This window comes from Chenopodium quinoa, unplaced genomic scaffold (assembly GCF_001683475.1).
Source record: "Chenopodium quinoa cultivar QQ74 unplaced genomic scaffold, ASM168347v1, whole genome shotgun sequence".
In the NCBI taxonomy this organism is placed as follows: Eukaryota; Viridiplantae; Streptophyta; class Magnoliopsida; order Caryophyllales; family Amaranthaceae; genus Chenopodium; species Chenopodium quinoa.
Window position 1 is genome coordinate 2,907,111 of NW_018745170.1, and position 22,278 is coordinate 2,929,388.

Here is a 22,278-nt window from a genome sequence, read left to right on the forward strand (position 1 = left end):
ACTGCATTATATTTTTTGCCTAAGAGAGGAAGATCTACTTACTTCTTACATACAACAATATCAAAGCCTTAGTCTAATAATTTGGGGTTGGCTAACCATAAAGATGTACTTCATATATTATATTATAAATAAAATGAATAAATAGTGTAAATAATATATATATATATATTTTTTTTTAAGGTTAGAAAAAAATAAATAACATTAGGAGGGCTGATGCGAGTAGTGTAAATAATTTAGTATTGTGAGTTTGTAAATATAGGATTGGATTTGGATACGTTGGTTGGTCCATGCAAGAATGTATATTGTCCACACAAGAATTGCCCCCACCAAATAAAAATAAATACGGAGTACTATTCAAATTGCATAAAAACTAGAGTGCTACTCTCCCTTTCCTCCTAAATTCCAAGCTTCCTCCTATTCTTCTTTCTTTGCAAATTCCAGCTAATTAATCATCTTATCAAGGTGAACACTTCTCCCTCTTTTTTGTAATTTATGTTTTAATCTTGTTTATATTCTACTAATTTATCATTTTTTAGCTCCTTGTTCATACATTAATTTAAGTATATATTTGATTATGTATGTAGCCATTGTACTAATTATGAATGAATATATATAGATAATATACATTTTTTTATTAGTAGGTGGAAAAAATGTTTCTTCCCATTTATTTGTACAAGTTTGTGCTAAAGATTAAGGTAATTATATATGTAAAAGCTCAACTTATTAGGACTCAGTGCATACTTGAAAAGCTATGTCGTCTAAGCTCTAGAGTTTAATAAGCCTTTAGTTAAGATCTGTGCTAGATAGCTTTGAATCGAATGTTTTTCCATGTTTTAAGATTAGAGTTTCGGTCATACGAGTAACTTTCCGTAAAATGCACTGTTTCATAGAATTCCTGGTTATGTTCCTAGGACAAATTTGGTTACTAGTGGTGCATTTATGAAACTGTTCTATACCATAATATACGGCTCTTGTAACCTATGTTCGTAGGATCGATTCTTAGGTGAATATTTTGAGTAACCTTGCAGTAGAATATTACGAAGTATGTAATAATTATATGATTAATGATGTATTTCTGGCTAACATAGATGATGCCTAAATCTTCTGTTTTAATTTTAATTTTCAGCTAATTATCAAGTGTGAAACAAAATCATGAGTACACCATCATCAAGTAATCCTCGACGACGTTCTCTTACTATGGAGAGGACGGTCTCTCCTGCTATGCAAAGGACTGGCCAATGGTAACCTCGATCTTCATTTCAATCCCCTCCAAAAAAAACAAAAAAATTACATTTGTAGGGATGTAAGGATGTTACTTTATTACTTAAGTCTTAATTGGCTTTGATTTACTATGATGACAGGGTATTCTCTCAAGATATTCCTACTGATATCGTTGTTGATGTTGGAGAAGCTTCTTTTTCTCTTCACAAGGTACTAATACAATTATAGAACTACTTCTGATCATATTCTTTGTTCTAATCGCCTTACTAAAATCTCGAGAAAAATAAGTTCTGATTGATAGGCTATACAAGAGTTTAAGGTGTAAGAACATAGTCTGATAAGCTAAATGATTATTAATATGCTATACAAGAGTTTAAGGTGTAAGAACATAATCTGATTAGCCAAACAATTTTACAATAATTTTCAATTTGTTCCATTTACTAATAATTTGCACAATATATATGGTACAGATTAATCATATAGACTTAATCTGATTGCTTAGATGGTTTCGAAAAAAAATTGTTGTCCGTTGCAAAGCCATACGAGAACAATCAACAAAAAATTTTGATCTGTCAGAATATAATTTGTGCAGCTAAGGTAAAAAAACATAAAATTAACAAACAAATTAGAAAGATCAATAGTTGATACTGCTTAAAATTCTGATGATTATATTCTCTCTGATTTTGTTCTGTTCAGATCATCATAACAAAGCTTATTATAGAAATGTATAACAAGGTCTAATTGACTATGTTTTTGTGGGATGACAGTTCATGTTAGTTGCAAAGAGCAACTACGTACGAAAACTAATATTGGAGTCTAAGGAGTCTGACCTAGGAAGAATTGATTTGTCGAATATCCCTGGAGGAGCTGAGGCATTCGAGAAGGCTGCAAAATTCTGTTACGGCGTAAATTTTGAGATAACAGTTCATAATGTAGCATCACTCAGGTGTGCTGCAGAGTATTTGCAGATGACAGACAAGTCTTGTGAGAACAACCTTGCTAGTCGTACTGAGGACTTCCTTTGTCAAGTAGCCTTGACTAACCTCTCTGGAGCTGTCATTGTTCTAAAGACTTGTGAAGATCTTCTTCCTATGGCTCTCGACCTCAATATCGTTCAGAGAAGTGTCGATGTTATCAGTGCTAAGGTTCGCCAGAACTTCCCCTACTTAGTCGTGTTAAATTGTATTAGTAGACTATGTTGTCAAGAACAATAATCTCAGTTAGCTTGATTAAGAACTATATTTATAGTATTTCTATCACGGTACAATATTGGATAGAAAAGTATAAAATCTGCACCATCATATGTCATACAGATTGGTCGTGTCTATAAGTCTAATTTTTCGAGTTTAAAGTGTTTTTCTTAATGTGTACGACTGTACGAGTATCAACTTTAGTGGGCTTTTGAGATCTTCTTTACTTAAATTATGTCAAATTTAGTTGGATCAGGTTCATAGGTTATGAGTTATTTTCTGATATTACCTAAATTTTCTGTTCATCTACATAAATCCGTGATTAAATCTTTACATTTTCTTTTGTTATGTGTGATTTCAGGCATGCAATGAGGCTACCTTTCCTAGCCGTACACCACCAAATTGGTGGACAGACGAGTTATCAATCCTCGATGTAGCCTCCTTCCAGAAAGTTATTACAGCCATGAGATTACGCGGGGCAAAATCTCTAACTATATCCAGCGCAATCATCACATACGCCGAGAAGTCTCTCAGGGACTTAGTCCGAGATCACTCAGGAAACGGGATCAAATTCTCAGACCCTGCAAACTCTGAGTTAAGAATCCAACAACGCGAGCTCCTTGAGTCTATCATTGCCCTCTTCCCCTCTGAGAAAGCTGCATTCCCTGTCCACTTCCTTTGTTCTCTTCTTAGATGCGCGATATACCTTAAAGCATCTACAATCTGCAAGAACGAGCTCGAGAAGAGGATATCAGCTATCTTAGAACATGTCACTGTGGATGATCTTCTGGTGTTGTCCTTCACATATGATGGAGAGAGCCTTTTTGACCTTGAGAGTGTAAGGAAGGTGATCTCGGGATTCGTTGCGAGGGAGAAGAGTGTGGATGTCTTCAATGGGGGTAACTTCAGGGAGGCTTGCTCTGCTTCCATGCAGAGAGTTGCTAGGACAGTGGATTCTTATCTTGGTGAAATTGCAACTTATGCAGCACTTAGTATTTCCAAGTTTAATGGTATTGCTAATCTTGTTCCTAAGGAGGCTAGGAGAAATGATGATGACCTATATAGAGCAATTGACATCTATTTAAAGGTAATTATCCTTGGATCTAAATGCTAAGAACCATTATATGTTACGCTTTTCATAGATAATGCTGAAACATATTTTCCATCACATCATCTTTCGGCCTTATTCTCTTTACCTTATGTTAATTTTTATTGATTTAAACTACTACCTGTGTATTAATTTTTATCCCTACTATATTTTGATTTTGGTTGTTCTTCCAATGTAGTCTCATCCAAATCTAGACGAGATTGAACGAGAGAAAGTATGTAGCTCAATGGACCCTCTAAAGCTCTCCTATGATGCCCGAGTACACGCCTCACAGAACAAGCGTCTCCCAGTCCAAATGGTCCTGCACGCCCTCTACTACGATCAGCTAAAACTAAGGAGTGGAGCCAATGACAGCGGTTTACCTGATGCAGTAGCAACACGAGGCCAATTACAAGCCGATGTCTCCTTAGCCAAGGAGAATGAGGCCTTAAAGTCGGAGTTGATGAAGATGAAGATGTACATTTCGGACATACAGAAAAATAAAGCAACAACCTCTAAAACAAGTACTAGTACCGGTATGCCAAAGAAAACGTTCTTTTCGTCGATGTCAAAGACATTAGGGAAGTTTAACCCCTTCAAACATGGGTCTAAGGACACTTCTCATTTGGAAGATGAAGTTGATCTTACCAAGCCTAGGAGAAGAAGGTTTTCCATTTCTTAAAAAGCATATATACTATATAATTATATTACAATTTAGCTACTATTATTATTACTCACCATATATTAAAACCTTGGCATTTAGTTATAAATTTGTTATGTAAAACCAACTATAGGTGTGATGTTAAGTATTGGTTTTGTATTTATTTTTTTCCCCTGTTAACTGGAGTGGCAAAGTGTGATTTGTGTAGAAAGTTTGAAACTTTATGTGTATAGTTGGCTAGCTAAGTGATGATTTAGACTTGTGATGATTCTCTCTGTTCAAATTCATTTGTTTCTTCCCTAGACATTAATAATTACATAATTTTATCATTGCTTTGAATTTGCACCGTTTATTAATAACTACTTTAAAAATTAAATATTAAATATTAAATACATATTTCATACGTTCATCAATGTTTAAATTGTGAGAGAAAAATAGTCAGAGCGTAAAGAATAAAAAGTGACAGAGGGAGTATTTTATATTATTTGATTCAAGTGAGGTCAGCTTTCTAATTTAGGTCTTGGCCATCCACAATCCAATTTAATACATAGCCAAACAAGAATAATTTTAAACAAAAACTCAACCCAACCTGTCGTAAAAAAATAAGTGATGTAGATTGATGCCCAATTGTGATAACATCACTACTATTAATTAGTCGAACATAACAACAAAATTCCACCAAACACCATCACTCTATTCGTTGTAAGTTTCGATTTGGTAAATAAATTTTGTCTAAAAGCAAGAGTTGATTAGATTCGCACTTTACAAGATTAGGACGTGATACCATTTATGTCTATTGTTAATTAGCTTATCATGATTGATAGGCAATTTCTTCCAAATTTTAATTTGATGATTCTGATATATCAAAAACTTATATCAGTTTATTTAAGTGAGGTTAATTTTGTATGTGTCAATATTGACCCAACCTAATCTATTCTATCAACCTAATTATGGACACATGAAAACAATAACTCAACCTGACTCTTGTTCCTCAGCCCTATCGTAACTAACCCAAGTAAAATATTAGTCGAAGATAACAACAAAAGTCATAAAATACCATCATTATGTATGTTTGGATTTGGTAAATAAAATTTGTCTGGAAACCAGACTTGATTAGAGTTGTATGTTACAAGATTGGAATTTGATACCTTTTAGGTCTATTGCTAATTAGCTTATTATGATTGATAGTTCAAATTCTTTCACATTTGAATTTGAAGATTATAATATCAAAAACTTATAACAATTTATTCAAGTGAGGTCAATTTTTTAAATGTCCAAATTAGCTCAACTTAATATAGTCTATTAATCCAATCGAGGACATGTGGAAATAATAGCTCAAACCGAACATTGATCCCGTGACGTAAATAACCAAGTAAAGAGAACCAGATGCCCACGTACATGTGGTAACATCAATACTATTAATTAGTCAAAGATAACAACAAAATTCCACGAAACACCATCACTTTTTACGTTTAGATTTGGTAAATAAATTTTGTTAAAAAATTAGTCTTGATTAGATTCGCACATTTCGAGGCTAGGATTTGATACTTTTTTGTTTAATTAATGTTGATTAACATATTATGATTGTAAATTTTTCTATAGTACATTTTGAAAGATTCTAATACAAAATATTTATATTATATTGATTGATTCAATAGAGGTCAGTTTTCTAGGTCTGGCATGCTCAACTAAACGTAATCCATAAACCTAGCCCATAATACTTTTAAACAAAAACTCGACCTAACCTATTATCCTTGTAGTAATAAAAAAAAACCTACGTAAAGAGATTAAGATGCCCACCTACGGTAACATCATTACTACTTATTAATCAAACGTCAAAAGCAAAGTTCCATAATACACCATCGCTTTGTACGTTTGGATTTGATAGATAAATTTTTTTTAAAAGCCTGACTTAATTAAAGTTGTACGTTACAATGCAAGGTTTGAATTTGATACCTTTTTAGGTCTATAGCTAATTAGCTAATTATGATTAATAGTTCAATTTTGTATGTATTTGAATTTGAAGATTTTGATATTAAAAACTTATATTGTTTAATTTAAGTGAGGTCAATGTTCTAAGTCCGGGTCAAAATTGACCCAACATATCTATAATATTAACCTAGCTAATCGAAGACACTTGAAATCCATAAATTGACTTGACCTACACAATCTCCTATCATAATTTACTCAAGTAAAGAGACTTAGATGCCCACGTGCGGTAACATCATTAATATAAATAAATTAGTTGAAAATAACAAGTCCACAAAACACCATCACTTTGTATGTTTAGATTTGGTAAATAAATTATGTTTAAAAGCCAAAATTAGTTTAGCTAGAGTCATACGTTACAAAGTTACGATTTGATACCTTTTACGTTAATTGCTAATTAGCTTATTCTGATTGATAGTTCAATTTCTTCCATATTTATAAAGTCGCACTCAATTAGAGTAACATAGTACGTACGTTACAAGGTTTAGATTTTATACCTTTTAGGTTTATTGTTGATCAAGGTCCTGTTTTTTTCACCTTATTTTCACTTATTTCAAGTCTAATAAGTTCAGATAAGTTCAGTTAAGTCAATTTAAGTTCAGTTGAGGGAAAATAAGAAGTTCTGATAAGAATTACCCAATTTCAAATTACAACTAAAATAAGTTCAGATAAGTTCAGTTAAATTCAAATAAGTTCAGATTAGTTCAGTTCAGATAAGTGAAAATCAGTTGAATAGAACACACCCTAATTTATAATGATTGATAGTTTAATTTCAAGGTTTTCTAGGTCTTGGCCATACATGCTTAACTTAACCTAATTCATTGACTTAACCTAGATACTTCTAAACAAATACTCGATCCAAACTAAGATCGTTTATTGTAAATAACCCAAGTAAATAAAGGGACCTCGATGCCCATGTGTGGTAACCTGATTCATTGCTATCCTGTAGTCGTCGAAGAAAACAACAGTCCGTAAAATACAGTCACTTTGTACGTTTGGATTTTGTAAGTAAATTTTGTGTAAATGCCAAAGTTGATAAGAGTAGTTTGTTACAAGGTTTAAGATTTAAGTCTATTGCTAATTAGCTTATTATGATTGATAGTTCAATATCTTCCAAATTTGAATTTGAAGATTCTAATATTAAAAACTTATATCGATTTATTCAGGTTCAAGTTTTGTTAGTTTAATTTTTAGGTCTTAACCATGCTCAACCTAACCTAATCCATTTACCTAAATTAAAAATAACATATGATCCCTTGTAAATAACCCAAGTGAAAAGACGTGGCTCCCTACGTGTGGCAACATCATTACTATTCATTAGTCGAACAACCATTTACTCTATATGTTCGGAGTTGGTAAATAAATTTAATATGAAATTAAACTTAGGCTTGATTTTAGTCGTCCGTTATAAGCAAGGTTAGGGTTTGATACCTTTTAATCTATTTTCAATTAACTTTCTATGATTGATAGTTCAATTTCTTCCCTATTTGACTTTGAAAGATTATGATATTAAATACTTATATCGATAATTCAAATGAAATCAATTTTTCTAGAGTTTGGCCCATGCGCAACCCAACCTAATATATTAACCTAAACCAGGACACTTCTAAACAAAAACTGATCGACTCGTTTATTGATTCCTTATTGTAAATAACATAAGTCATCTGATCTAGATATCCACACGTGACACCATCGTCACTACTTATCACTCAAATAAAACAGCAAAATTTCAGCAAAAACCCTTCTTCTAACTCAGTTCATTTTTCTTAAGTCAATATTCTAAGTTTGGATCAAGCTTGACCCAACCAGATCCATTCCATTAACCTAATTGAGGACACTTAAAAACAATAACTCGAACCGACCTTTAATAATCCCCGTCTATTGTAAAAAACCCAAGTAAATCGACCCAGATACCCACAAGTGGCACCACCATCACTCAAACCAAACAGCAAAATTCCAGAAAACTCCCTCAACCCTGACCTTCCATACTTGTCAACCTATTTTTCCACTCCTGGTCCAAAACCATGCAATAACCGACCTACTTTCTCTTTCCTCAAACCTGTCACATCCCACCCATCACAGACCAATTAAATCCAACCCTAGAAAAGTCAATCAATACCCAACTTCCTCAATACATCACCGCCTTGTAACCCTACCACAAATATTCTAACTCCTTTTGCGTTTCCTCCAAGTAATAACATCAAACGGCGTTTACTCAAACGTTAAGTCTTCAACAATACGCCGACCTACGCCGTTAAAGTCCTATTAAATTCCTTTTTATCTTTCTACTTTCTCTCTCCTCTCTCTTGCGCTGCTTTCTCTCTCCTCTTTTTTGCAGTTTAGGGTGGATAATTCTTAGCGCCGGAACTTTCATCATCAAATTCATCGATTTTTGGTATAATTCTTCTGCCTTTTGATCGTAATAATTCTTCTGTTTTATGTTTGATTTGATTGTTGTTTTGAATTAGGTTTTATGATTAGGTTTTTTGAATTTTGTGATTTTTGTTTTAATCGGGTTTATGGTTGTTTTGGTCATTTTTTTTGAGGTGTTGACTAGTAGATCTAGTAATTTAATTGGTTGTTTTTGATGTTTAATTGTGATTTTTCTGAGGTTTAATCGATTTTTTTTGGTATAATTTAGGTTTATGGGTTGACGTTTGAGTTTTGTAAATTTTTTATTGTTGTTTTAATAAATTAGATATGTTGTTTGGTTGATTATTGAATTAACATATATGGAGTATTTAAATTGATGTTTTGATTGAAATGATGACAGTCTTGTGTTTGTGTTAGGTTAAACATTCAATATATTTGGGGGATAGATTTTTTGAGTTTGAAAATTGAATAATTTCGTATGGAAATGTTTTAGATTTAAGATCCTTTGCTATCTTTAGTTTTCGGCTGTTGAGGTTGATAATTGGATTTGTATATTAGAGGAATGATATCAGGGTTGGTGTTAAAGTGCTGAATGTTAAAGGTGTATGTGACGGTGATTCTACTTGGGTTACGTTTCTTGAATCTCGTTACTGGTTAGTACAAGAATGTGAGTTTCTAGCTCATGTATCTTCACTATAATCTTAATGGAAATACTAGGAATTTGAATACAGTCAATTGAATGAATAAATGATATTAGTAAAAGCTACATTGTTTCGTATTACACTTATTATTAGCTTACTCAGTGGCCAGGAAAGGGTAACATAACTTTGAGATAACCTGGTTATAGCAGTTGCTCCATCAGAGTCTTTGAGGGTTCAAAATTATGCTTAATTCTTGGCAGCTGGGTGGATTGGCAATCTTATAGGTTTATAACAACCCCACTAGTTTTGGGTCACAAACTAAGTAATGGTTGTTTGAGAGTGGGCTATTTGAAATAACTTGAAACACTTTAAATGCTTATAACAACTACACAAATCTAAGGTCCTTGGTATCACAGGCTCACAGCTAGTTATTTTTTGGGTTTGAGATATTAGATATTAGGTTGTATAATGAAATAAAACTTGTTATGCTCATACTAACTGTGTTAACTTGTGAAACTTGACTTCTTTAGGATTTCATATTCCTGTTTGTAGTTTATGAAAAGACTGGAAATTGAAAACAGATGAGGATTATGAACGATCTCTAAATAAATAAAAAATCCAGAAGCATTGTATTTTGTCAATTGGGTCTAGCACATGTGCACCGACAAACAATTAATAATGTAATGTCTGTTGATTTTTGATTATGTTCATTACATGTAGGTATTAAAAAAAAGATTGAGAATTTAAACAAGTGGTTTGACACAGTAGCAGAATTTACAACTACCAAACTTTCTTTCAAGAGAAGCTAGCTTAAAGAGTTTTGGTATAAAAATGAAACTAGTATTTACCTCATGCAATGCACGTGTTGATTTTCTTATAAGTTTTTATGATTATACAGTATATTATTTTTATATTTTGCTAAAATGCTATTTAAATTTTAGACATTTATCTAAAATTGTGAATAAATTAAATTAAGTCAAAAAATTTATACGTCATGTTCATTCAATTTAAATACTCATAGCTAGTTTTACCTATGTCCTATAAACAATAATTATTAATAGGTTAAAATAGTTGAAGAAACTAATTAATCGATGAACATAAAAAATTATAATGCAACCTTTAAAAAGGATCAATGCCAAAAAAAAAAAAAACACTAAAAATAAAGAATATGATTTAATAACCGGAAAAAAAAAAATAAAATCATGGTTGTCAATATAAATTGAAAATTTTGAAACATCATAGAGGATAAATTTGAGTTTGTTGAAATTGAGAATTGAGATGTGAAACTAAATAAATAGATAAAATGAAAAGATGTGAATATGTATGTAGATTTTTTTTTATTTTTATCTATTTTTTAAAAAAATACATGGACATGCATTGTGGTTATAAAAAAAAATGTTTAAAAATAGAGATTAAAAGAGTTTGGATGGGACACATGGCTACATGGTAGGATAAGTTCTCATTTTAAAATATTAGTATAGGTAGATATAGATAAAGATTTCAATTCGTATAAAGGTTGAAAGAATTTGTACTTGGGCATGATTAAATAACCCTGATTAGAATCTTTATACTAACCGAATTGTATTAACTAGGGATCAAGCAAAAAATACTGGTGCCAACAAAGTGGAACATAACGAATATATTCCGTCTGAATCAAGGAGGATGATGACTTGGAGTCTTTTATCACTTTGGTCATTCTTTAGATTTTTTGAGTGAAGTATTTGTAACTACTTTTGTAGATGAATGTGCCCATTGAAGTATTTGGTAGGGAGAGAGAAATTGGAGGAATTGGGGAAATTTAGTAATCGCGTAGCAGTTGAAAATAGTTTTCCTATGTTGTTTTCTCAAAGACCTTTAATTGGACAATAATAGCGATATTTTATTTAAAAAATTCTTCTTTTACAATGACTGTATTTGTCTGAATTGTTTGCAGCTACTATATTAGATGACAAATATATAGGCAAAGGTGGTGGCTTTGTATTTTGTAAAGTAACATTTATGAAACATTTTGCTCCTTATGATTGTAAAATTTTGTCTGCTGTGCAATACTGTCCAATTTCTATCCTTTTGGTTATTGATTTGCTGACTTTTTTTTTTTTACATTTTTTTTATTCTCTCTGTTGAACCACTGATTAGATCGAGCAATTATGTTTTTTTTCCTTGTTTTAATTGATATTTTCTTGCTGTGATTGTGTCTGCAAGTTGTATGCTTAAACTGTCTTGGATTGTTTAAACTGTTCAAGCCGGGGGGGGGGGGTATTATTACTATTATTTTGTTGTTGTTGTTGTTGGTGGTGGTTATGTGTATTTTATAAAGTAATTTATTTATATTTGACATGTAAGGTTCATATGACTTTTTTTTGCAATGGCATGTGCTCCTCTTCTCCCACCCCTATTTTCTTCTTATCTAATATGGTTTGAAGTTGACAGGTAATGCTAAGTAGATAATCCACAAGTACATCTGTCAAGTGGCTGGGATATTCCAATGGGACGACAGTAAGATTGGTAGCAATTGTGAAATATATCTGTCCATATTGTATGAAAGTTAGCATCATCTCTGTGTAATATAGGTATTGTTGATTTTTAATCCTCTTACAATTATGTTATCTTGACTATACTTAATTGGTGTTTTCAATAATGCTAGAGTTTGATTGTGGAAAAATAAGTTTGGAGATCAATTTTCTTGTATGAAGGGAGTTGTAGTCTCGTAGTTCTAGTGTGGTATTTGATAAATTGTTTTATAAGCTCCTTTGGTTTGACCTAGTAGAATTTCAAGGTTATCGGATTTGTGCAATAAATTTCATGGATTAGTGTATAAGTCAATAGAATTGGGTCTTTTTCGCTACTTTACCCTAATATATTTTTTCATCAACTGTTGAATCTTTCATTTATATTGTTTGAATTCAACTCTTGTATGATGTTACATTTCTGATAAATTGTTCAGAAAGGCAATGGCTATTAACATTGGAGATTTTACGCTTGCAATGCACATTCTGCACTTAAGTATCTAAAGTTGTATTTTAGTAAAAATTATAAAAAGTTGCTATTATATTTTTCATGACAAATCTAACAAGATCCCACATGGTTATATTTTTTTAAACGTATAAATCACCAAAAAAAAAAAAAAAAAAACCAATTAAAGGAGTGTGTGGCAGAATTTCAAATGTCCCGATTAAAAAAAGGAGAAAGTAAGTGGTTTCACTCCCGTGTGCAGCCCCTTTGACATTCTTCTTTCCCCCATAAACTGTGCATAATAGAAAGGGCCTCTGTTGGATTTTATGAAACACAATAGTCTCCAGTGGAATATTTGAAAGACAGGAATAGAAAATGTTATTTATCCAACTTGTTGGGTGTTGAGTAACTTTGATGTTTTACTGTATACTTGGTGCTTGGTCTATTTTTGTGTTTGAACCGAATAATATTGGAAGGTGTTAATGCCAGTTTATTTGTGCATTACTTTTGCATCATGCGTCTTTTCTTCTCTAATCTGTTCATTTTTTTAGGTACTATATCTTTTTTTAAAGGTTTTTTTTCATAATAAATGGAATCCAGTTCAGTTGCTCTCAGGTTTGTGCCAATTGGTCTTTATTACTAATGGAAATTTTGCTTTATTTACCACTCTTTTTGTATGTGGCTTGTGACCATATCATTTTCTGTAACTTATACTTTTGTCTTTCTTTTAATGCAATTGCTCTACATTTTAATTTTTTTGTGCTAAACATAACATGTGAAAGTCTGCTTCTCACAGGGTTGATCACTTGTATATTATGGCACCTGTGCCGCGCTCTTGATCTGTACATACGAGTCAAAACTGTTTGGCCTTGTTCTAGGTGAATTTTTGGATTTAGGTTTGTTTACAGGGATTGATCCACTATATACCAATGGAAGGAAAATACGCAAAGGTATTGGATAGTAGTCGTAGAGTTGTTGTTGACTTGAAGAGGAAGAGAGCTGCTAAGTTTGCTACGAATGTGGCGCGTAATGTCATTCCCCTCTCTACTTTGAAGTCATCTAAGCTTGGCAAGCGAAAGAAACCTGATGTCTGCAAGGCCAAGTGCAGGAGCTGTAAACTTGGTTCTCGTAGATCCTTGGTTCGTTACTACGCAAATTTTATGAAAAGTGGGCTGCCCAAACGTTTGATGTTTTTCCAGAATGGAGAATGGGTTGATCATGATTCCGAAGTTGTTGGCTTGGTTAAAAAAGATTTTGAGTTTAAAAAGGGTGCTGTTGAATTGAAATTCAAGAGTTACCATCTTCTGCTTGATTTTGTGCATATGGTGCAACTCAATTTGAAAACTTCTTTGGAACAGTCCATTGCATGGATTGATGAAAATGGATGCTGTTTCTTTCCGGAAGTTTATGTTGATGTCAATGATCAGCATGGGCTTTTCCAACCAGAGATTCAGAGAGATGGGATAAATGACACTCAAGAGATAAAGCTGCAGATTGAAATTGAAGTAAATGGGGTTGGTGACTCACAATTTATTGAACATTGCGGTGAATCAAGTCCTGTTGTGAAACGTTTAAAAGTTGGTCAGAATGCTGAAATTGAGGATAGCTGCAATAAGGTGTCTGATGTGAGGATGAATGAAGATGTTGGAGAAAATCAACATCTTGAGAATAATTTGGATGCTGAGGTTGATAAAGTGAAATTTGATTTGAATTCTGATGCTGTGAAAGAAATGTTTCTAAAGGGCATGGATTCTGCTGGTAGTACAAATGTTGTAGGAATTTGTCCCAACTCAGCTGCTATGTGCCAAGGTCGGTTGGAGCTTTTCTTGAAGCAGGTTGAGATAACGAAAAAATACCGTGGTAATCCTAATGTTTGCTATGCATGGCTTGCATCTACCAAAGAAGCATCTTCTGGAATTATGACTTACGGACTAGGGCATTTGGGCTTTCAGCAAACCAAGTCCATATATGGCATTGGTGTTCATCTCACAGCTGAAAACTGTGCTGGTGCCAGGTTATAATTTACTTTCTTTTCTTTATAATTTATTATTGTCTTTATTTATATTAGGCGTACATTCTTGCTTGCATCTAGGCATGTGCACATGTGAGCTCACACATACACACACCTCAGTAATTTTTATGCTTTTGCTCATACTTGCACCTGTTCACAAATTTTTTTTTAATGCTTGATCATATACATGTCACCTCACTAGAAAGTTGTGGTAGACCATTGGGCCGAGTTATGCATTTTGAACCAGATGTGTTATTTTGGTTACTAAGAGAAGTGTTTTTAGCGCCAAATGAAGAATGTGAATAATTGGTTTGCTTAGAACGTTATCTGATTTGAATGTCAATACTTATGGTTTGCTGCCATCTCATGTACAACGTAATTTTCCTGAACTTCAAGCTGGAAATTTTATCCACTGTGCTTACATGTGTGTGTTTTTGCTGTGTAGTTTTGTTTACAATTGGTTTATTGTGAGGGTATGATCTTTGAGGCACAGGGTGATAGCTAGTGCTACTTAATGTTGCATAAACTTCTGCTTCAGGAGTAAATTATTTCATGCGAATGTGTAATTGATTCTTTTATGTTCTAGATCTATGGCAGTGAGATGCAGAATAGTTACTAGGCTAATCTATTGGCAAAGGTTTATATGTTCTACCCTGAGCTAGAATGTGACATCTAAGGGTCTTGTTTGCCAATTTGGTTGTTCTAGCTCAAGTACCATACAAATCTCATCTGCTATCGAATTTGGAATGAGATTAGCAAATTAATTCAAGGATCTTGGTTATACTGTACATTAAGTAGACCTGTGCAAGGTTCTTAAAGTGAGCATCGATCTTCTCTTCGTATCTTTAGGGTTTTCATTGTCATCTTCTGGGAGTAAATTTATAAGGCTGATCATGTCTATTGTGAACTTCAAAGCTCTGCTGTTACAAGCAATTTGTAGTTGTCTTTGTAGAGTAAGGATGATCTTGAGATTCTTGACTGCAAGATATTATCAGGTTTGCCCGAATTCATATCTGACACTGGTTCTTTGGTTTTTAGGGGATTTGATGTTTTTGCAGACAATGCCATTTTGACCATGTTTGGATGCTTGTATGCATGTTATTTGTCATATGACTGAGGCTAACCGTGGGCTTCTGCGCTTTTTTCTCCTGTTAGCATAGTTTATTGTAGATTTTCGCTTGCCAAATTGGATGACATCAACTTTGGCAGACATCATTGTTTTTCCATCTGTATGTAGATATTGTGGCTGCATCTTTAATTTTGATTGAAGCAGAGTGCTGAAATGTGTCATTTGTGTATTTTACATCAGGTGGTTTGCAGTCTAGGCAAGCATGAATTCTGGTCTTTTTTTTTTAAAAAAATTAGTATAGTTCTCCATAATATTTATCCCTTGCAATGCAAAGGTCGATTTTATTTTTAATTAGATTGTATAAGTTTACATTCTTAAAATTTGCTGCAGTGATTGTTAAATTCAGAATTTTTTTTTCTGAAATTGTAATTTAAATATAGATATTATTTTCTTTTTCCTTTAAAAAGTGTGATGCAAAACCTACATAAAAATATTAATGATTTGAGACTTCAAAAGGGAGTAGTGAATTTGAGCAATAAATTGAAGTCTTGAAAGGAAAAAAGAAAAATTAATGCAATAAATTTCAAATATGACATGTGAAACTAAAGTTTGTTAATCATGATTATCAATGTGATGTGAATTGTGAAACAATAGAATATGATGGGTTAGTTTGATTTTGTTTACAATTGAAAATCAACTGTGACAAGAATATTCTCACCTGTGCCCCAGCATGTTTAAGTATATGCATGCTTATCAACAAAGTATTTCGTGCTTCTGCTAAGATTGTTGCATGTTCTTCTGAACTCTGTCCAACCCTTGTAATTATTTAGATTGCTGCCAGCCATATATTTTGCAACCAAATGCCAGAGGTTTTTAAAGATATTGTCTTGTTTACAGTGTAAATTATTGTGATATTGACGAAAATGGAGTGCAACATATGGTTCTTTGTCGTGTCATCATGGGAAATATGGAGATAGTTCATCCCGGATCCAAGCAATTCCACCCTAGTAGCGAGAGCTTTGACAGTGGAGTTGATGATCCTGAAAATCCACGACATTATATAGTGTGGAGCATGAATATCAATACTCATATATACCCTGAGTATGTTGTTAGTTTCAAGGTCCCTGCTAATGATGAAGGTGATATTTTATGCCTATACACTCAAAGATTTTGTATTTTCCATCTCTCTCTTTCTGTCTCTCTATGAGGTTAGCGTACTAGTCAAATTGCCAAAATGCCAAGCAATTTGTACTCCAATTTTCTCCCCGGGCAAGACTTTCATGTTTGATTTTGTCCATGCTTCAAGCACTATTTAATACACTCGAGAAAAAATTTCGTTGGAATTACATGATCAATTTATACACATGCCTTGACATTCTTATTTTGTTTGTGCACTTGGATTTCTTTATTTTTACTTGAGAACTAGAAAATGAATATTGCAGGTCAAATTTTGAAGAATGATGGCAACCTTGATATTGTAACTGTCAAGACCGGTCATCAAAGCCTTATGAAACAGTGCAAAATGGAGACTGTAGCTGACATTGTAAGTTTGCTGATCTTCTGTGACCTGTACAGTTATCACTACCATTATTTTTCTGATTAGACATTTTTTATCTGCATAAAATGTGTGCTTTAAATATCTTATGCATATTTCAGTGTGATGCTGTAGCTGGCTTTTTAAGTTTGCTGATCTTCTGTTACCTGTACAGTTTAATTGCTAGTCATTTTCTGATAAGACATTTTTTAGCTGCATATAATGTGTGCTCTAAAATACCTTATGCAGATTTTAGGTTATGCAAGAAAAATATAGTGAGAAATTTCATAAAGTGGAATGGAATACATACATATTTGTTCGCATTTCATTTGCCTTTTGTTTGTGCATGAGTTAGGTTTGATTATCTAAGGTGATTATAACAAAATTCTATCTAGCATTGTGATTTTGTAAAGTTGGTGATACTAGAGGTTTCATTCGTTGCTGCTAAAGAGGAGTGCTGTTTATGTCTTGTGATTGTGAAATTGGTATACAGATTAGCGAAATAGTAGATTGGCAATGGTATTAATATGCGTAATACTGTTGAACTTCTGCCTGCTGCATCAATGATGCCCTCCAACCTACTAATTCACTAATCTGCCTACCAATTTCATATAGCCATACAAAGAACCGTCTAATCTTCTATGGAAGACAACCCTTCAGACAATCCAAAAAAAAGAACAAAAGCTTGCTAATGAAATGTGACATCCCAAAAAAAAGAACAAAGCTTATTAATGAATTCTGACATCCACAATCTTCCTTTACTAAACTTCAGCCTATTTCCCACAAGCCTTGAAACTGATTCCATATTTTCATAATTATACCATTAAATTTCTACTTGTTTCATCACTGATCCCACCAATCTACCATTTCACTAATCTGTCTACCAATATCACAATCACACAAGGCATACACAAAACATTCTAATCTTCTTATTCACCATAACAATCTTGGATAGATCATAATTCAACTTAGCACTTATGGGAAGAAAACCAACCAGATAATCGAGAAAAACAGAAAGCTGGCTAGTGAATTCTGACATCCGCAATCATCCATTGCTGAACTTTGACCCGATTCCCACAAGTGGCCTTTAAACTGATTCCATTTTTCGCATTTTTTAACTACCTACCATAAATCTCTCTTGAAATTCCGTGTAGTAGCTAGTGTGCCAAAAAAAAAAAAAAAAAACACAAATGGAGTATATATTTTTAAATCTGTTTGACCAAATTTAAAAGCCAAAAGCCTATCAAAAAGCCATTTTCCAAACAATCTGAAAGATCTGGTTTTAACAAAGCTGACACCAATTGTGACATCTCATACGTTTTATGGTTATAGAACAATTTTGTAAGCCTCTTATGGTTGAAGTTTTTGCGCATTGTATTAATATTGAGCTTATTGATTATGGTTTATGTAGATTGAGTTGTACGATAGTAATCAATGATGTGTGATCCTTAAATAACTCTAATACCATACATTTTCAGGCAAATGATCATGTGTCGAATTTGACAAGTGATGGAAGTAAAGAAAGAAGTGCAAGTGTGAGTTCATTTCCAAAATCCCCTTGGATGCCGTTTCCGATGTTATTTGAAGCAATTTCAAAGCAAGTTCCGCGAAATAAAATGAAGTTGTTGCTTGCATATTATGAGCTATTCAGGGTATGGATTGTCTTGGTTACCCTTTTCAATCTCTATGCTTGTGTTTTGTTAGTTTTTTTCCTCATTCTTTTGTGTTGTATCAGAACAAGATAATTTGTCGAGAGGATTTTGTAAAGGAGTTGCGCCTAATTGTTGGAGATACGTTGTTGAGGTCTACGATAAACGAACTCAGCTTCAAGGTAATTATTGCTTTCTCTCTCTCTCTCTCTCTCTCTCTCTCTCTCTTCTTTTATCTTCATTTTTTTTCTTTTTGCATGTCTTTAGTGAAGTCTTAGGCATCAGCAGCTGCTGTTATCAGGATATGTTTGTTTCATGGATAAATATATGGATATGCCTGTTCCGTCTATTATCATTATTCATTATTTGTTATAATTCTTGATTTCTCTGAGGTGATATTATCATTGTGTATCAGTTAGTGTCCAAGTATGGGAAACACTAATGCACCTCTATGCATGTGCTGAAACTCAATGTCCTATTTTATGTTCAACTCTTGGCGCCTGTGTAAAAAATGTATACATGCCCTTTTGATTACCTATTTTGGGAATCCTATTGTCCTATATTGTGATCCTGTTATTATATTGAATTTCTTAAACAATTCTTTGTTTACATCATTCATGAAATATGGTTGTTTTTTTTTTTTTTTTTTTTTGGAGGAAATCATGACATATGGTTCTGGTTGTGAGTCTTGTGGTTAAAAAAAATAATTTTTGAACTCCACATGATGAACCCTAAGAACTTGTTTTACTGATCATGATGGAATTTTCTTATTATTTGCCAGCAGTTGTCTACTTCATTATATTGGCTCTGAAGTATTCTCCATTTTCTTGAACTTTTGTTTATTATTTAAGATGCTGACATTGTAATAATAACTGAGCTGTTTGGATTAAGTGATACTTCCCCTATTCTTTTTTACTTGACCTGTTTCTTTTATCACGCTTGCCAATGCAAAACTTTAGTGATCAATAACTTTAATTCTCCATAAGTAAAAATTATAAAAGTTGTATATATTGTGATAGTATTTATCGAGACGAATTCAAAAAGATTTCATATGAATATGTTTTTCCTTACATATTTATTCACAAAAGACGGTCAAAGGAGGGGTGGTGAGTAGTGTGTAAAAGTCAAAGCGGGTCAAGTAAAAAAGAACGGAAGAAGTATGATGTATTGATTGTGGTAATATATTGGAGTGATTTTTAAATCACACTCAATGACAATGATTCAACTCTTTGCAAGTGATGAATATAAATCAATCAATACAACAAACAAGACTTCTTTTTATTGTATTTGGCCTTCTCGATGTGTCTGATTGTTTGTGGCCGCACTGCTGCAGACCCAATATCCTGTCATTTTCATATTAACCTTATTCCAGAATTCGATCATGTACTGATCTAGCTCACCCGAACTCCCTTGCTTTAGCGGATTTTAGTTTTCCTTGCTTTTTTGTTGATAGTCCTTCGCTTTATTCTGTTGATAAGCTGCACTTATTTTGCTCCCTTGTTTCCCAGCCTTCTCCTCTATCCAGTATTTTTCCTTTATTCCTTTTTGAATGTCTTGTCTTGTTCTACTCAGAAGTCTTTAAATCTTTAGCTTTCATAATATTCCAAAGTGCTTTTTTCTTGGTGAGTAGTACCCATTTGTTTTACCAAGGGAAAAGGAATGGGATAAAGGGAGTAGAATCTCATATCTTTTTATTCATCAATATGTTTTACCTTCATTTCCATCTCTTCAAATTCTAGTATGTCCGTCCTTAATTTAACTACCAAACTCCATTTCTACCATAGCAAAAGTTACTCTTATCTCGGTATTGCCTTTAGATTTGAAATTCCTGTTGGTTCATAGGTTGGCTTACAAAATTTGTGTTTTAGAGCCTTGAATGGTCAAATTCAACCTCCTAATGGTTGATGTTTGCGGGGGTTTGTGTAAAATTACCGTAACCAGGTATCTACTCTTTCTATCTGGTTAATATGACATGGTGATGATGCATAGGGGTAGCATCAGGTTATGGTGGAAGAATTAGATCTGTTTATGTTTGGGGATTTGGAGTGGAGCAAGAAATACAGGGTTTTTTTTTTAGGCGGTTAGAGAAATGGAATTTTATGTTGCAGTTTAACAGATCCTGGGGTTGTATTTCTTTTTCATTCCGTCAAAAATCGATTTTCAATTGATGAGGCTTCGAGGATTTTTCGATTGATGAGGGTTGAGGGTTTTTCGATTGATGAGGGTTGAGGTTTAAGATTTTTGCAGGGGCTTAACGGAGGAGAGGTTGTGCCCACAGTATGCAGGTGTAAAGAAATGAAAGAATTTGTAGCTGCTTCTTTGATTGGGATGCTACGTGGTCAGAGGATTCGGAATTTAGATTGGCTAATGGAGACCATCCATTCGTCAGCAGTTTGCTTCTGGTGTTTTTAGCTAGCAATGGTGTCTGATTTGGGATTGGTCTTTAAGGTGAGGGTGTCAATTTCCCTCTTGTTGGGGAGTAAGTAGTGCTATCAACAAAAGCTGTCAAATGGGATTCATGTAAAAGTGGATGAACACTAAGAAATAGAAAAGAGGACTTCTGTTGGGATGCTCATTTTGGATTAGCTTTAATAAACAGTCTGCATGGGGACATTATCATTCTGTTCATATTTCTGGAAAGCTAGCTGTTGTGTGGTCTGATTTTGGTTGCACAACCATTCTTTTTTGTTTTTGGTTTCTGGAAAATGCTCCCTCATGGGGTTCTGTACATTTTTGGTGTTTACTGCAGTGTTGTACTGTGAATGGTGTTCTTCTCTACCGAGTATTTTGATAGCTGGGTGCATCTGCTGGTTCGTTGAACAGAATGAAGCCCTCAGGAATATCTTCGAAGTGATTTTGGTTTGCCTGAATTTTTGTTTTTAGTTAATTAGCTAATTTACGTGGTTTTATGCAGGCGCCCCCAACCAATGACAATGTGATGGCAGTGACAAACCAAGAAGTAGGAAGTTAAAAGGTAGCTTGTTTAGTGGCCCTAGTCCAAGTTCTATAAATATGTGGTACTTCGGCAAGGTGGCAATGCGTCGACATGAAGTTTGTGTATATGAATACTTGTTCTGGGTCGTCAAGTTTTCAGGTTTATTTAGCTTGCTTTGTGGAATTTTTTTTTTTTTTTTTTTTTTTTTTTTTTTTTTTTTTTTTTGTAGTTTGTAGTTGAACATATTTCATAAGTCATACTTAAACTCTGGTTTGGAGTTAACCCTATGGAACAAGTGAGGGATCTGTGTTTTGTTTGAAATAATATGATTTACATTTCTGGAGATCACTCTTACTGTTTATAGGTTTTAAAGTTTCATTTTCCACTTATGTGATTTAGGCTTCGTTTGTTTTAACGGAAAATAGCTGTTTGGGAAAATGATTCTCCGTTAAAAGTAATTTCCAAGAGATAGACAATTGTAAAAATACTTTTTCTTTGTTTGTTTTCTTATAAGAAAAATTACTCTGTATATAGGAAGGGGAAAATACTCAAATAGGGAGGAAAATGTGGCTTACTTTCTTGTTAGAAGCAAAATATTTAATACTCTTTGGAGAACTATTTTGCACCTTTGGGAAAAGTGTTCATCTCTTTACAAATCAAACAGTGGAAAATGAGAAAGTTATTTTCGGTCATAACAAATGGAGCCTTAATGGTCGAAAGTATCTAAAGCAAAATACAGTACAACTGTATAAGCCGAAGTGGATTAAATTTCAATTTGAATATTCGTTGAAGTAATTAATTATGGCTTACTAATATAAATGAAACTGGTTAAAATGCATTTATATTGTTTGATTATACGCCTCTACCAAATTAATTCATTTTTAGGAGGTTTTAAAATATTGCGAATTAGTTGACACCTTATAACTATGGTACTTTTGATTAGCCTTGAGTTTTGTGAATGTTTTT

At 33.2% G+C, this 22,278-nt stretch overlaps 2 protein-coding genes across 5 annotated transcripts; both read left to right on the top strand.

The window, feature by feature from the left end:
* The first annotated feature begins 302 nt into the window (after nucleotides 1-302).
* Nucleotides 303-4,488, top strand: LOC110710195 (root phototropism protein 2-like). Its single transcript, XM_021888466.1, has 6 exons — nucleotides 303-462; nucleotides 1,127-1,241; nucleotides 1,362-1,431; nucleotides 1,989-2,366; nucleotides 2,773-3,498; nucleotides 3,698-4,488. Exons 2-6 carry the CDS (start codon nucleotides 1,153-1,155, stop codon nucleotides 4,178-4,180), a joined length of 1,746 nt encoding a protein of 581 aa, XP_021744158.1. The 5' UTR covers nucleotides 303-462; nucleotides 1,127-1,152; the 3' UTR covers nucleotides 4,181-4,488.
* Nucleotides 4,489-8,391: 3,903 nt separating this feature from the next.
* On the top strand, nucleotides 8,392-21,660 carry LOC110710480 (inactive poly [ADP-ribose] polymerase RCD1-like). 4 transcript variants are annotated; one of them, XM_021888787.1, is made up of 9 exons: nucleotides 8,392-8,543; nucleotides 11,593-11,732; nucleotides 12,666-12,729; nucleotides 12,911-14,128; nucleotides 16,092-16,333; nucleotides 16,637-16,737; nucleotides 18,207-18,380; nucleotides 18,464-18,559; nucleotides 21,292-21,660. In XM_021888787.1, exons 4-9 carry the CDS (start codon nucleotides 13,044-13,046, stop codon nucleotides 21,346-21,348), a joined length of 1,755 nt encoding a protein of 584 aa, XP_021744479.1. In that variant the 5' UTR covers nucleotides 8,392-8,543; nucleotides 11,593-11,732; nucleotides 12,666-12,729; nucleotides 12,911-13,043; the 3' UTR covers nucleotides 21,349-21,660. The 4 variants fall into 4 exon arrangements, with proteins under 4 accessions (XP_021744479.1, XP_021744482.1, XP_021744481.1 ...); XM_021888790.1 differs by lacking the exon at nucleotides 21,292-21,660 and adding an exon at nucleotides 21,127-21,285; XM_021888788.1 differs by having other exon boundaries at nucleotides 8,399-8,543; nucleotides 11,586-11,732; nucleotides 21,292-21,476.
* The last annotated feature ends 618 nt before the right edge of the window (nucleotides 21,661-22,278 follow it).